This window comes from Ciona robusta, chromosome 9, assembly GCF_009617815.1.
Source record: "Ciona robusta chromosome 9, ASM961781v2".
NCBI classification, from domain to species: domain Eukaryota; kingdom Metazoa; phylum Chordata; class Ascidiacea; order Phlebobranchia; family Cionidae; genus Ciona; species Ciona robusta.
Window position 1 is genome coordinate 5748052 of NC_143243.1, and position 14755 is coordinate 5762806.

At 35.9% G+C, this 14755-nt stretch overlaps 5 protein-coding genes across 6 annotated transcripts; all 5 read left to right on the forward strand.

Moving 5' to 3' along the window:
* Nucleotides 1–200: 200 nt before the first annotated feature.
* LOC149731603 (ras-related C3 botulinum toxin substrate 1) lies at nucleotides 201–5172 on the forward strand. Its single transcript, XM_089885282.1, has 6 exons — nucleotides 201–397; nucleotides 696–818; nucleotides 2183–2294; nucleotides 3089–3279; nucleotides 3782–3953; nucleotides 4197–5172. The coding sequence occupies exons 3-6, from the start codon at nucleotides 2289–2291 to the stop codon at nucleotides 4404–4406; spliced, it is 579 nt and encodes a 192-aa protein (XP_089741408.1). The 5' UTR covers nucleotides 201–397; nucleotides 696–818; nucleotides 2183–2288; the 3' UTR covers nucleotides 4407–5172.
* A 1064-nt stretch (nucleotides 5173–6236) lies between these two features.
* Nucleotides 6237–8098, forward strand: LOC149731604 (ras-related protein Rac1-like). Of its 2 annotated transcripts, none has more exons than XM_089885279.1 (4): nucleotides 6237–6367; nucleotides 6430–6620; nucleotides 6879–7056; nucleotides 7464–8098. In XM_089885279.1, the coding sequence occupies exons 1-4, from the start codon at nucleotides 6362–6364 to the stop codon at nucleotides 7674–7676; spliced, it is 588 nt and encodes a 195-aa protein (XP_089741405.1). In that variant the 5' UTR covers nucleotides 6237–6361; the 3' UTR covers nucleotides 7677–8098. The 2 variants fall into 2 exon arrangements, with proteins under 2 accessions (XP_089741405.1, XP_089741406.1); XM_089885280.1 differs by having other exon boundaries at nucleotides 6879–7050.
* A 97-nt stretch (nucleotides 8099–8195) lies between these two features.
* On the forward strand, nucleotides 8196–9737 carry LOC149731605 (ras-related protein Rac1-like). The gene is made up of 4 exons (XM_089885278.1): nucleotides 8196–8333; nucleotides 8611–8801; nucleotides 8877–9048; nucleotides 9380–9737. The coding sequence occupies exons 1-4, from the start codon at nucleotides 8328–8330 to the stop codon at nucleotides 9596–9598; spliced, it is 588 nt and encodes a 195-aa protein (XP_089741404.1). The 5' UTR covers nucleotides 8196–8327; the 3' UTR covers nucleotides 9599–9737.
* Nucleotides 9738–10775: 1038 nt separating this feature from the next.
* LOC149731606 (ras-related protein Rac1-like) lies at nucleotides 10776–12052 on the forward strand. The gene is made up of 4 exons (XM_089885276.1): nucleotides 10776–10845; nucleotides 10930–11120; nucleotides 11337–11508; nucleotides 11729–12052. The coding sequence occupies exons 1-4, from the start codon at nucleotides 10807–10809 to the stop codon at nucleotides 11933–11935; spliced, it is 609 nt and encodes a 202-aa protein (XP_089741402.1). The 5' UTR covers nucleotides 10776–10806; the 3' UTR covers nucleotides 11936–12052.
* Nucleotides 12053–12517: 465 nt separating this feature from the next.
* On the forward strand, nucleotides 12518–14689 carry LOC149731607 (ras-related C3 botulinum toxin substrate 1-like). The gene is made up of 4 exons (XM_089885281.1): nucleotides 12518–12654; nucleotides 13033–13223; nucleotides 13398–13569; nucleotides 14108–14689. The coding sequence occupies exons 1-4, from the start codon at nucleotides 12649–12651 to the stop codon at nucleotides 14318–14320; spliced, it is 582 nt and encodes a 193-aa protein (XP_089741407.1). The 5' UTR covers nucleotides 12518–12648; the 3' UTR covers nucleotides 14321–14689.
* The last annotated feature ends 66 nt before the right edge of the window (nucleotides 14690–14755 follow it).

The following is a 14755-nucleotide window of genomic DNA, read 5'->3' on the forward strand; positions in this document are numbered from 1 at the left end:
CAAACTAAAAGCAGTCGCACCCCAACAAATAATAAATACTTTAACAGGAACCGCCCAAATGTTGACCTTTGCCCTTTTCTATTTTAATCTTGCTTGCTGTAGTTGTTTCTCAAGCACGGGTTATCTTGTAACTAAGTGCATTGAAATCGAAAATGAAAGTAATATAGTTTGTTGTGTATGATTAACCGAATTTATAAAATACAGGCTTAAAATACATAGGAAATGACCATGTTTTATGGTGTTAGTGTATAGTGTTATTTGTTTATATTTGTTATCGCGTAAGCTGTAAGCCGTAATTTTATCAATGAGGTCGAAATAGTTACGATTATAAATTTACTTGTTTGAATTCACCATGCTGTTAATGCACAATCATTCAGGTGCAGTCACTACACGTCGGGTAATTGACTAATATCCGTTTTACCGGTATTTTTGACACTCGATTTATAAACGGGCGCATAGTTAAAATTAAGAAGCCTTGTCCCTTGTCCAAACCATCTGTTTAAATTTACGCTTTTTATTTTTTTACATATGACTAATAAACTTAACTGTAATATGAATCAGACACACATAGCATCTTTCACTTGCGCACAATGTTGTTGCAATTTCTATTTTGACTCTTGCTGACTTTTATCATGTAGCATGATTCATTATGTATAATATATAACTTAGTATTTCTGTTTCATGTGAATACATAGCTCGGTGTTGCATACATTGGTGTTGTGAATCTGTTATACACCGTGAATGCTTTCTAAAGATTGGACATTGATCTCAAAAACTGGTTGTAAACATCTTTAACTGTACCAGCGGAATTTTTCAAGGTATTGTTTTATGTATGTATATATTACGGTGTATAATTTTAATAACACCAACTCAATTTGATGTTTACCAATTAATTAAAGAAATTACGACCTTTTTTCTAATGTTTGTATAACTTCAATATTGCTTTTTTAATGGTGACTCTCACTGTTAATTGCATCTACAGACCTGACACTTTCTCATTTAAGCAAGCTGAGAAAATCAATATAATCCGGTGCAGATTCTAATTTTAGACACCCAGTCATGCAGTGTGGTAGCCTCTGATCAGAGCACACTCCGTTTCAACGCGGCACCCTCTCCAGTTTAAATAGGATCTATAAATTGTGAGCAACGTAACTGCTTAGTGCACCACCGAAACTATTGATTGACTCATGAAAGGCGAGAGCCAGCAGAACAGGAAATTGCCAGCATTCGGTGGCCCAGAGTCTATGCTGTGTATGGAGGCTTGTGACGTCTTGTTTAGTTGCTGTTTTAATTCAGTGATGATGTAAACTTTTCCCTGTATTATGTATACAGAGAAAAGTCACTGCCTTAATTGGATAGTTGAACTGGGATGGCTTAGTGGTATAAATGTTTTACAGTTTAGAAAGTATAGTTTGTGCTGTGAAGTTTGGTGATAGATTTTTTTAAATGTATAAATAATATATTAAGCTTGAAACTCATACAAGAAAGTAGAGTATTTATGAATCTAACAAAGTATAATGAATAGAAATCAAGTGAATTAATTTCTGCGATTTAGTTTGTTTTAAACCAATAGCACAGTGCAGTATGAATAAAAGAATGTAATCAGTTTTAAACAGCCAGTTCGTGGCAAGCGTCAGTCATTTGTTTTTGATAACGAACCATTTCCTGGTTTGCTACCTACAGCTCTCAGTGGTTTTTTGGCCCTTTTCAATGAAGTTCAGCATTGAGGTACACAGGAAACATTGATTGAAACAGGGCTTGATTATGTTGCACTTTCAGCCAGACTTAGTCGGTTTTAATATAATTGGTAGAATTTTCTTGCATGTAATAGCTAACCAGCTACATAATATATATTTAACAATATAGTTACATGTTAGGTTATATTATAGAAATAGGTTTATGTTAAAACAGTTTTGTGGTAGTAGGTTGAACAATTTTGATGTCAGCTATTGAGGTATACAAGATTATTAATATTAGCAATTAGCATTTAAAATCCCCTGTATAACCGGTTCAATTCCTTATGGCCGTGTGTTTATAGTATGAATGTACAAATGTACTCGACCAAAAATAAAATCTGTCCTTAAGCTGTAATTTTGTATGTATCAATATTTTCCTTCTAGAACTATTGTCATTAGTTTATTTTTTCTTTGTGCTTGGTGGAAACTGTTATATTTGGTGTTAGATTAATCACGAAGTCATTACGTGCTGAACACCCCACTTACATAGTAGACCATTCTTCTGCTAGTCCTGTACATACTACAAGAGCTAGCGCTGCTGGGACTGGAACAATGCAGGTAAATCCAAGGTTTTAGTTTTGATTTCAAAATGATATAAACACTTGAAAAAAACGCCTAAAAGTTTAGGTTTACAGAACCACTAAGTACTAAAGCGTTTGAAAGTGCATGTTTCAAAAGCAGAGGTTCCATATATCTTAAATACATGACATGCCACTTCCATTCTTGGAAAAAGAGGGAATTCGGATTCCTGTTTTCCTTATTTAAAACTTCATCTTATTAGTAATATACTCCTACTAATAAAAATCAGAACAGCCATACAATATTACTTTAAATTGTGTGGTCTTAAAGCTACATCCTGTTTTTTTAGCATTGTTTTCCTACTTAATAAAATAAATGCTATAAATTTAATAAAAATTGTCATAATGCTAACATAATATTGTTTATGTGGTAGACAAGTATGGTGTTGACAAATGGCCTTAGTAAAATGGGTCCACAGTTTCTAAACTCATACAAAACTGAGTAATGGCAAACCACCCACAGTGTACTGGGTGTTTAAATTATTCATTACCCTCCACGCACTTTGTGTATTCAATTTCCAGTATCTATTGATTATTGCAGCTTTCTATGTGGAGTATTCATTAGTGTCTTTCTTGGGAATACAATCCGAACAATTAATCACCCGACAACAAAAAGCAATCTTAAATTTAGTTTGACCCCACATTCATTGTCCAGGAACAGGGTGTCATGTTTTAAAAAGATGACATAGAATCTTGCCTTTGTAAAGTAATACTCCCATTAGAGGACTGTGACAAAAACAAATTAGTTTTTGACTTTACAAACCATTAAAACAGGCGATCAAGTGTGTTGTGGTTGGAGATGGAGCTGTTGGTAAAACCTGTTTGCTGATCAGCTACACAACCAATGCTTTCCCTGGAGAATATATTCCCACTGTGTTTGATAACTACTCTGCCAATGTCATGGTAGATGGCCGCCCTGTCAACTTGGGATTATGGGATACAGCAGGGCAGGAGGATTACGACAGGTGTGTATTACCTCTGATGCTTAATGGAATGTTATGTAAGGCTGCTAAGATTCTTTATTCATAATTGTGGCGATTCTCCCTCGAATGCTATTTAGGAAATGTTAGTTTCGAAAAGATTAATTTACCACACTCTTATTCCATAAAAAAATTAATCTGGCTGCATATTTGTCTGTTCGTTGCATTGCATTTCGTATAAAATAAGTCCAAATCAATATTTATAATGGTTTTCATTTTAACTGTGTTTAAATTGTATGCTCCCAAAAGTAAGATAAAACGTCCTTTTGATTGCACAATATATTGGTAATGCTCACTAATTTGACGTCATTAAATGCGTGCACACTCGTTGAGCAAGCTGCGTACAGCATAAGGAAGTGGAGATTTACCAGACGCAGTTAGCCGTACTTACGTTCTAAACCAGTCTGGGATACTAACAACAGCCGTCGTAATGTGACGTTTTAAGTTGCAACATTTGTAATTTCCGCATTAACCACCCTGTGTGCAGACTTCGGCCTCTCTCCTACCCACAAACGGACGTTTTTCTGATCTGTTTCTCACTCGTGTCACCAGCCTCATTCGAAAACGTGCGCGCAAAGTGGTATCCAGAAGTCGCACACCACTGTCCAGATACACCGGTCATTCTCGTGGGAACAAAACTTGATTTACGTGACGACCAGGTGACTTTATTTACTCAAGCTAACTGGCGATATACAGTTACTTTACTTTACTATCACCCAATTTTACCACCGCAAAATAGTTCTATAGTCTATAAAAGTACATTAGAAAGCTGTGGATCCCTTTTTAATATTCTTTATTTATTTACAATGGTTATTTTAGATGAAACATGTAATAATAAACATAAGCACATATTATTCACTCTATTTTTTAATCCACAAGCGTAACATTTATTTCTAATCCAGGAAACCATCCAAAAGCTGAAAGAAAAGAAACTTGCCCCAATCCTCTACCCACAAGGGTTGCAGATGGCGAAAGAAGTGAACGCCGTAAAGTACCTGGAGTGCTCGGCTCTCACCCAAAAAGGCCTGAAAACCGTTTTCGACGAGGCGATCCGCGCCGTCCTGTGCCCTGAGCAAAAGCCGAAGAAAAAGAAGCCCTGCGAGCTTTTGTGATCGCCACTCGCGTTGCAGATACAGCGAACTGCCATTCACTACAGACGGTAGACCGCCACCGTTTTATTCAAAATTTTTAATAACGTAATTCGTTTTGAACTCTTCGGATCCTTATTGCGTAGCGTATTTGCTGCTGCCTTCACGCAGCTCGTTTCCTACTTCATGTGACATCTACCATTACAAAAAACAACACGTCGTATAAATTTAACGTGCTAGCACTAATTCATTATCGCCTTCATCGTACGCACTAATTATTGAAGCGGTAATCCATTAACGACCCAAATATTAGGATAGTTTCCTTATCAAAATCTGGAAAACTCGCGTGCGTCCATGTTGCATGGTGTTTTGCGACCGCGTGCAATTACTGTTATAACTCGGCTGCCTCTGCCGGGTCCCCTAACACATGTGCATATCCAAATCACGTCGTTATTTCATTTACAAAAGATTCATGCGCCGTTGCGTATCATGCCTGGCCAATCCTTTATAAGTTAAAACTCTTTTCATGTACATATCAGTATTCAATCAATTTTTTACACTTCAAATTATTCAAATTATTAATACTTCGTCGCTTTAGGTCAAATAGTTAATTTGCTCCTTCGGTCCTTCAAACAACGCCAGGTTGAGCGGCTGATTTTTCATTGGCAGTCCAGCCGCCCTTCCCTGTCGTCTTGATGTTATTACCCTAGATATATTGGTATTATTAACGTATCACTTAATAATTTGTCGTGTACACCAAGAGAACGAATAAAGCTCAAACTTCTGAAAATCGTTTTAGGCGTTATTGTGCTAACTTTTGGTACTGTGGGGTAAGATGGGATGCCGTTGGCTTCTAAATGTTGTATTTTTCGATCGTTTTTTAAACAATTAACAACCCTTTTTTAGAGCCGCGGGGCAAGGGCTATATAATTCTGTAAATATTGTTTACTATCAAGTTGGACGAAAAAAGAGAATGAAATAAACATTTCCATTTTGTCCACCCTACCAAATCAACGGCAAAATATTCGCGTGTGCAAAAATTGAATGTGCGGATGAGGTAAAATGGGACAGCAGTCGTCGTCAAACAGAACACCCTATAATTTTAAATTCCTTCAAAAAAAGTTCTAACCATATTTGAATCAATAACACCCATGACCTAGTTGTTGTTTTGTATTCCTTCTAACGTCTCAGATGAATCAACACAATCTTACTAAATCATAGTTCGCGTTTGGCGTAATATTCCTTGGTGACCAGTGAATTAAAAAGTCGATATTTACTTGTGACGTAGGCCATGGATCTATATGTGACCTTTTGGGTTCTCATTCTAGATTTGGTTTCCGAATACGTCTATTTTAGGGTAATTTCTAAACATACGAGCACTTTATACTTTTAGGTTAACCTATATCGGTTGGAAACTTGGTTTAGTCGGCTTAATTTTATTTAAGCGTTGTTGGTTGCTGTAACTTTTTTACACTGGCTATTTTTATTCTCTTTTTTCGTCACCTTTGGTAGCACACAAAAAGACAATTACAGAATCAAATAACCGCATTCTCACGTCTTTAAAAAGTCCTATACCCAAAAGCAGGAAAATACGTTAAATTTAACAAAGTTACTTAAATATCTTAGTAAAAAAACAAATAAAGTTTTTATATATACGATACTAATGTTTAATTGTATAGGTCATCTTGGGAACAAGCCCTGGGTATGATATGTTACTTCACCTTAAGTGATTGCGTAACTTCCTTATTTCTACCTTACTCTGATTCAACTTGTACACGTATGTTGATGATTCGTGTTTTTATGAACCACTGCTTTACTCACGGCCATACATCTCGTCATTTGTTTCCCTTTGCCATTTCTGCTTATATGTTTCTTTGCGCACGACTATTGGAATATAGGCCTACGCTACCATAGACATTCGACAGTGAGATTTTATAACGACGAGGATTTGTAAGGACGAGAACCAACACAACAAAATAATGCAGGTAATCTGTATTATGTGTTGCTAGAAGAGTAAAAGTATCTCATCTAACATTATAAATCATAGTCCGTGAAATGTGTTGTGGTTGGAGATGGAGCTGTTGGTAAAACCTGTTTGCTGATCAGCTACACAACCAATGCTTTCCCTGGAGAATATATTCCCACTGTGTTTGAAAGCTATGCTGCAAATGTTGTGGTGGATGGGAACCCAGTGAACATCGGTTTATGGGACACAGCTGGCCAGGAAGATTACGATAAGTGAGTATAGGCTACACATCAATAAAGCTATAGTACTGTAGGTTAAGATAAGATACCGTCAGCATCTAAATCTCATATTTTAGATCGTGATTTAACAACCCTGCGTTTAGATAAATTACCAACGCTCTTTATTCTTTGTTTAGTAGACATTCTTTGTTAACTACCAAATACGACGATAGAAAGTATAAAAACGTATCCAATCTTACCGCAACCAAATTTCTGTAACCCATGGTGCATTAAACATTTATTAATTTGCAGACTTCGACCGCTATCATACCCACAGTCAGATGTCTTTGTCATGTGCTTTTCGTTGGTAAACCCAACATCTTATGAAAACATTGCAGAAAAATGGTATCCGGAAGTTCATGAACACTGTCCCGACATCCCCATTGTACTCGTTGGGACAAAACTGGATTTACGTGAAGACCCAGTAAGGGTAGATTAAATATTTGGTTATTAATATAATTGCGAATATCACTAATAAGATTTAGAATAATGAAAAATAAGCACAGCCCTCACTTTTAATAGTTTTTATACACTGTATAACTGTATTTGCCATTTTCTTGTATAATCTTTGCACTATAATCAATTATCTTGTTTAGTAAGGTGGGGTAAGATAGAACACAGTTTCATTTTACCTTTTTCGTTGTTCAATTTTATAATAGACAAAGAATATTTACAGAAATATATGCACGTGACTGTAAAATAGTGTAGTTAAATGTTAAAACAACATCAATAAGTATGGGGTTTGGGTGCTAACAGTATAACATCTTAACCCACAGTACTATATTAATATTTGATTTGTTATCTAGTTAATCCAACCCAACTCGATTCCATTTTCAGGAAACACTCAAAACGTTGGGTGAGAGAAATCTTGTTCCAGTTACCAAAACCCAGGGCCTCCAGTTGGCGAAAAAAGTTGGGGCAAAGAAATATTTTGAGTGCTCGGCGCTTACTCGTGAAAACTTAGACGAACTCTTTCTTGAAGCAATGCGCAATGCCCTAAAAGGACCGGACAAAATTGTAAAAGAGAAACCAAATTGTCAAATTATCTAATCAGCATTTAAGAATTTTGAGTTAACGCTCGAATAATTGTTCAGTATACAACTGTATACCAAAGTCCATAAAAATAAAAATTAAAACTATAGACTTTGCTGTACACATTATACATGTCGTTACCGCATGTGGTGTAGCTTAAACGATTGTGCAATACCTTTATATTAAAGGTTAATGTTTTACAGTCGTGAGTAACTGGAACTCTCTGCGTATTTGTGTACACTGTACACAATGTTAAAACTCTATCACTTTGTCCTAAAACTATTGCTTTTTACTTTAGGAATACATTAGTATACATCATTTCATTAGTTTTACACGATATTTTTGCTACTGATAGTTTGTGAACGATTTATAAATGGACAACTGACGTTCCGGCGAAACATATGATATTGTAAACATGTACGTTTGCTCAAACGCGTTACACACATTTGTTCCCCTTTGTTTTACTACTTTCATTCTCCGGCCGCAATGAAAGTTACATGTTAGTTAGATATAGCTAACAACGCTATATAATAAAGTTTCACAATCGTCAAACCCAGTTCTCGGTTTGTAGTAAGACACAAGCTGAATAGGCTATACTTTCAGATTTAAGTTGGATTTTTAAGCGAAAGAGTCAGGATTTTTGCTCGTTATTTTCAATATTGTTTAACAATGCAGGTGATTTATATGTTATTGTTCGTTTTATAAAGACTATTATAGTAGAGTGGGGTAAGATGGGATGATACTTTTATCCCATACTTCCTGGTACGAATTCACATTCTTCCTAATTATGTTTTAACAATAACAACACTCTTTCAAAATCTTGAGAATATGGGTCCATAATTCTTTAAACGCTTTTTGTTTGCCACCGAAGGATCAGAGAAACAAGAATAAAACATGTCCCACTTTTAACCACTCCACTTTTCAACTAAGACTTTACAAACCATTAAAACAGGCGATCAAGTGTGTTGTGGTTGGAGATGGAGCTGTTGGTAAAACCTGTTTGCTGATCAGCTACACAACCAATGCTTTCCCTGGAGAATATATTCCCACTGTGTTTGATAACTACTCCGCTAATGTCATGGTAGACGGCCGAATGATAAACCTAGGACTCTGGGATACAGCAGGACAGGAGGATTATGACAGGTATTTAATTGTGTCAAGCCTCGAACCTGTAACTTTCTTGTTTAACTATTTACTTGTACGCTTTTGTTGTTTCAGACTCCGGCCCCTCTCGTACCCACAGACGGATGTTTTTCTCATCTGCTTCTCATTGGTTTCTCCAACCTCGCTTCAAAACGTTGGGGCAAAGTGGTTTCCTGAAATTTCCCATCATGCCCCGGGAACTGCGATTGTTTTAGTGGGGACCAAGTGTGATTTACGAGAAGACCCGGTAATGCTATCAGCATACGATAGATACAATATTACTGCAAATACAAGATATATCAATATATTCTATAATGGCATACATAAACCGAACGAATAAGTATTGTTAGCAAAGTAATATATTGCTAGAAGAGCTATTGGAGTCAAAAAAGCAGCCTACCATTCTTAAAAGAAGGTTTGACAAAGTAACATATTGACGTCTTAACCATTAAAACTCATAATCTTATTCTAAATCCACTTCGTTAAAAACATATTATGAATTCTTTTCGTATAGCTATACAATGGCTGTTTAATACATATGGACTTATATATACTAATGTTTCATCTTTATTTTGTAGGAAACACTGAAAGCATTGGCAGAGAAAAACCTAACTCCCGTTACGACCTCACAAGGTCTACAAATGGCGAAAGAATTGAACGCAGTTAAGTTTTTGGAGTGCTCTGCCTTGACACAAAAGGGTGTAAAAGCTGTGTTCGAAGAAGCAATTCGTGCTGTTATATCTCCAACAAAACAGAATGCAAAGAAAAAGAAGCAGAAGTCTTGTCGACTCTATTGAAAAATATCTTTCAGAGCATTTAATATACTGAGAGTTAATTTAATTTAATGTGACATGTGTCTGGCGGATTTCGCTTTTTCGTTCTTGTTTGTTTGATTCGACATGTTGGGTTCTGGAATATGAAAAATTTCTATTTTAATTGTGACGTTTTCAATACGTAGAAACACTGATAAAAGGGTTGAAGGTGTTCGAAACTCTTGTTCACCCTAACCGATCTCAACAGTTATACGACGAATAAGAACATCATCCGTGCTGGTTAAATTATAAGACGAAAACGAAGACAGGAAATTACACAAGATGCCCATGTATACAATAGTTATAACAACACGCCTCTTTTATATACTAAGTATAAATTAACACGACTTATGATAAGCCTTAACTGCGACTCGCATGAACATAAGACTTTTCTGAACTATACGTTTTGTTTAAATATATTTAGCGGGTTTGAGGTTTTTATTGTAATTAAGGGATGGTCCGCGCACTATCAAGAAGCTCTCGTGTGACTTCACCGTTACAAATATAAGCGACGATAATTCGAAAACGGTACCGTTTTGAACGGAAAAATTCGAATTGTAGGTTCAGCTGAGTAAGAACTTCTGCACACAAATGATCAAATTTGAGTTTAGTTCCCCCTCTGTTGAGGTTAATGTTTTATAGTCGTGAGTAACTGGAACTTGCGTGTTTGTGTACGTATAATACACAATGTTAAAACTATATCCCTTCACCCTTAAACTATTGCATATTTTAGGCTTCATCAGAATACATTACTGCTTTATTTCTTATGGTATGCTTCTGTTAGTTTTTGTGCGTATTTTCAAATGGACAACTTATACAGTACTATCAGCATATATGCGCTTATTTACTTAAACGCGTGGCACATAACATTTGTTCAATTTACTCCTTTCTTTCACTAGTTTCATTTTCCCTGTGTAATTAAAATCAAATGTGAGTTATGCATAAAGCTAACAACGCTTTATAACAAAGTTTCACAACCGTCGAACCCTGTTCGCGATTTATGAGTAAGACACGGGCTTCTGATATAGGGCTATATCATACTTTTATATTTGTGTGAGATTTTTAAACTAGATTGTCAGGATTAATCTTTGCTCGTTATTTTCAGTGTTATTATTTGTGAGCTAAAACTTTTAACTGAAATAACTTTTTTGGTTAGGTTCTACTACATTTTGGTTAGGTTCTACTTCTGTTGCATGCTTATAAGACGACACGCCCTACAAATATCAATGGAGGTGATTTATATATAAAACGATGTTTTTCTTGCGTATCCCTACTACTATACGTAAAACTAAGACTTTACAAATCATTAAAAACAGGCGATCAAGTGTGTTGTGGTTGGAGATGGAGCTGTTGGTAAAACCTGTTTGCTGATCCGCTGTTTAACCAATGCTTTCCCTGGAGTAAATGTTCCCACTGTGTTTGAAAACTACTCCGTTAAAGTCGTGGTAGATGGCCGAATGATGAACCTAGGATTGTACGATACAGCAGGGATGGACGATTATGACAGGTATCTTTCGGCAATCGTTAAATCAGCACTGGTGTCTGTTTCATGTAAACCTCGTGTGCCCGCTTGCGATTTACCACACGTGTTACTTTGTGAAAGGTTTTTATTTTAATGTTTTCCCGACAACAGCGTCAATTGTGGCGAGCCTCGAACCTATAACTCCAACTGTAACCATTTTGCGACGGTATATATTATGTACTTGTACACTTGTTGTTTCAGACTCCGGCTTCTCTCGTACCCACAGACGGATGTTTTTCTCATCTGCTACTCACTGGTTTGTCACAGCTCTCTTGAAAATGTTTGGTGGAAGTGGTTTCCTGAAATTTCCCATCATGCCCCGGGAACTGCGATTGTTTTAGTGGGGACCAAGTGTGATTTACGAGAAGACCCGGTAATGCTATCAGCATATCGTTGGTTAGCAAAGTAATCTATTGCTAGAAGAGCTCTATTGTATACTGAATATATGATGTTTACATATGGTGTTTTGGCAAAGTGACGTATTGACGTCCTTATTCATAAATACTCATTATCTTAAAACGTTTTCTGAATCCATTTTTAGCATCTTAAATGGCTGTTCTTATATATTCTAATATCTTATCTGTATGTTGTAGGAAACCGTGAAAGCTTTGGCCAAAAGAAACATTTCTCCTGTCACGACCAAACAAGGTTTACAAATGGCAAAAAAAATTAACGCAGTTCAGTTTTTGGAATGCTCTGCTTTGACACAAAAGGGCGTTAAGGCTGTGTTTGACGAAGCCATTTGTGCAGCTTTATCTTCAACAAAACAGGCAGCAAAGACGTCTTGCCATCTTTATTAAAAATAATTTTCAGAGCATGGTTTATGCATTTAATTTATTGAGCATTAATTCATTTTACTGTGACAAGTGCCAGCAAGATCTCGCTTATAAATATAAAAATAGACTGTAGGCTATATTTTATTTATATAAGGTAATAAAAAGGTATGAAAATGAACTTTTTGCATTGTCGCTATCTGGTTTCGCACGTTGCATATTGTTGAATATAGAATTTAGGTGCTAATGGCATACCATCTTACCTATATTATTATTATTATTATAGCCACATATATAGGTATAGCTATATAATACCGCTTACTGATAATTTCTCATGGTTTTATATTTTCATTGTTGTACAGATTTGACGTCGGCGGAAACGACGATTGTGATGTAGCAGTACATATAGTATGTGTTGCTGTTATTTCTCAACTATATTGTTATAGCCTATCTATATGTATGCGCTTAAACAGCTCACTATTGCGTATTTAAAATAGATGAATATGTTGTTAGCGTTTTTTACTCAGGAGTAAATGTATAGTTTCTATATGAGCAGTAATAACTGTAGAATATATTTCGTGTGATGTATTTTCATGTGGTTGTGCATTAGGTAACAAAAAAGAGTCAATTTCAGGGCATTTTTTGAAATACAGATTGCGGGTGATACACCTAAAAGCTGATTTGTAAACTAATTAATAGTAAAGCTTATCTTGTACGACTCTCAACGTTTCATCATAACTATGCAGGTATTTACCTTTATAGTCCGGGGTATGATGGGAAACCCTTAACACACAATATCTAAATATCCTGAATTTTTTGAACAATTAACAACGCTCTTCCAGAGTCGAGAGCATCCTGGTATAGAATTTTTTAAATGATCTTTGTTTACTACGAAATAGAACAACAAAATAAAAGAAAACATGTCCCCTCTTACCCCACCCTAGTATATACGGAGCACAACTTAAAAAATTACCAGCGTATAAATTAGGTAAACTGGAAAATATTGGCTTCACTGATCTTTCACAGATCTGCTTTACTTTATTTTTATTGTGCTTTTTGTACTATAACTTATTAGCATTATTGCATAGTTTCTGTATGTTACCAAGATTTTTGTTTTTCTTCAGAGTGTAAAATGCGTTGTTGTTGGGGATGGTGCAGTTGGAAAAACGAGTATGATAATAACCTATACAACCAACGGATTTCCACAAGATAATGTACCATCGGTATTGGATAATCATACATCAAATATTATGGTAGATGGAAAGCCAATTAACCTTAGTTTGAACGACACGGCTTCGGCAGAAAAATACGACAGGTTGGTCATGTTTGGGTATCTGCCAAACTAGAATGATTTTATACAACAATACAGTGTGTTTTGCCTTATATGGAAGAATATACCATTTTTAGCGGCAATATTAAGTTTATGATGGAATTATGCCCTGTTGATATTTTTGAAAATGATTTAGGCCTAACGAAAGTAATTTTATAGGCTTCGGCCTCTTTCCTTTCCACAAACGGACGTTTTTCTGATCTGTTTCTCACTGGTGTCACCACCTTCATTTGAAAACGTGCGCGCAAAGTGGTTCCCAGACGTACATCATCATAATCCGACCACACCCGTGGTACTTGTCGGCACCAAGCTCGATCTACGAGATGACCAGGTAAAGGGTAAACAATAGACATATGCACAAGCATGATCGGCATGAGGTGTCATGATGCAATCTGGTGTTATGATACCGAAAAATTCGACAGCATATTGCGTATGTACTATATAGCTTAACACGTTTAAGTTATGTCACTCAAAGACATAAGATATAGCATACCACGGTTGCGATTTTTAGTTTTGCTTTTTTATATAAACAATAACATGCTCTAGTATAGTCTAGTACTCTAGTATAGTTGTGCGGGCAAAATGGCACCTTAAGAACGTAATGTCTCATATCTGGTGGTTTAGGGTTTTAACTTGAATTTATCGTATAGGCCTATATACCTTTATTAAAAAAACACTTTTCAATAACATATTAACATACACGAGATGCCATATTTAGCGGTTCACATACCTGTATGTTAGAGCGGGTAAGACAGCTCAAAGCGAGAATAATCAAATTGTAAAACTGGGGGACACATTAAGAAATTTAAAAATGTTGGTCATCTTGCCGTTTCTTATACTGTGCATAAATATAGCTTTACTTTCTTCAGGAATTCGTCGCAAAGCTAGAGGAGAAGAATCTATCACCTATTGCAACAGCGCAAGGTTTGCAGATGCAAAACGATATCAGGGCTGTCAAATATTTGGAGTGTTCTGCCCTCACTCAAGCAGGGTTGCAAGCCGTATTTATTGAAGCCGCTGAAGCTGCCTTGAACCCAGTTTACCAGCAGCCTCCATTGAAAAAGAAATGTTTGGTCCTATAATGTTGTATTACTGTGTAACAATAACCTTATTTATTGGGCATGGTTGGTTTTCCAGCAACTTTCATTTAATATTATTTGCCTGCATCAAACCGCGTCGTAAACGTTGGTATATTATATTGTAAACTTACACATTACTCGGTCGCCACATATATTCCCTGTGTATTTGGATAGTCCACTCTATACAGGCCTGTTACTTACATTTTACCTTTATGAATATCTAAAACGTTCTATTCTTTACTTAAGTAAAATATGGAGTAATAGGGTTTTGATGCTGGATAAATTTGCCTTAATTTTTAGTTTCTAATAAAAATAAAATACAAACAGAAACAATATAAAATACGTGCGTTATAAATAAATTTGTCATAGGGTGTCCGGACTTGTGATGAATTTTTCGTATAACCGAAGTCCACACATATTTAAAATTATGATGCGATA

Bases quoted from the DNA above. Each gene is read 5' to 3' on its own strand.
- LOC149731603 (XM_089885282.1), top strand. The intron at 3,280-3,781 runs GTGTGTATTACC...CCCTGTGTGCAG, and splicing joins GGGCAGGAGGATTACGACAG to ACTTCGGCCTCTCTCCTACC. The intron at 3,954-4,196 runs GTGACTTTATTT...TTTCTAATCCAG, and splicing joins TTGATTTACGTGACGACCAG to GAAACCATCCAAAAGCTGAA.
- LOC149731604 (XM_089885279.1), top strand. The intron at 6,621-6,878 runs GTGAGTATAGGC...ATTAATTTGCAG, and splicing joins GGCCAGGAAGATTACGATAA to ACTTCGACCGCTATCATACC. The intron at 7,057-7,463 runs GTAGATTAAATA...TTCCATTTTCAG, and splicing joins TACGTGAAGACCCAGTAAGG to GAAACACTCAAAACGTTGGG.
- LOC149731605 (XM_089885278.1), top strand. The intron at 8,802-8,876 runs GTATTTAATTGT...TTGTTGTTTCAG, and splicing joins GGACAGGAGGATTATGACAG to ACTCCGGCCCCTCTCGTACC. The intron at 9,049-9,379 runs GTAATGCTATCA...TTTATTTTGTAG, and splicing joins GTGATTTACGAGAAGACCCG to GAAACACTGAAAGCATTGGC.
- LOC149731606 (XM_089885276.1), top strand. From the start codon at position 10,807: ATGCTTATAAGACGACACGCCCTACAAATATCAATGGAG. The intron at 10,846-10,929 runs GTGATTTATATA...CATTAAAAACAG, and splicing joins CCCTACAAATATCAATGGAG to GCGATCAAGTGTGTTGTGGT. The intron at 11,509-11,728 runs GTAATGCTATCA...TGTATGTTGTAG, and splicing joins GTGATTTACGAGAAGACCCG to GAAACCGTGAAAGCTTTGGC.
- LOC149731607 (XM_089885281.1), top strand. The intron at 13,224-13,397 runs GTTGGTCATGTT...GTAATTTTATAG, and splicing joins TCGGCAGAAAAATACGACAG to GCTTCGGCCTCTTTCCTTTC. The intron at 13,570-14,107 runs GTAAAGGGTAAA...TACTTTCTTCAG, and splicing joins TCGATCTACGAGATGACCAG to GAATTCGTCGCAAAGCTAGA.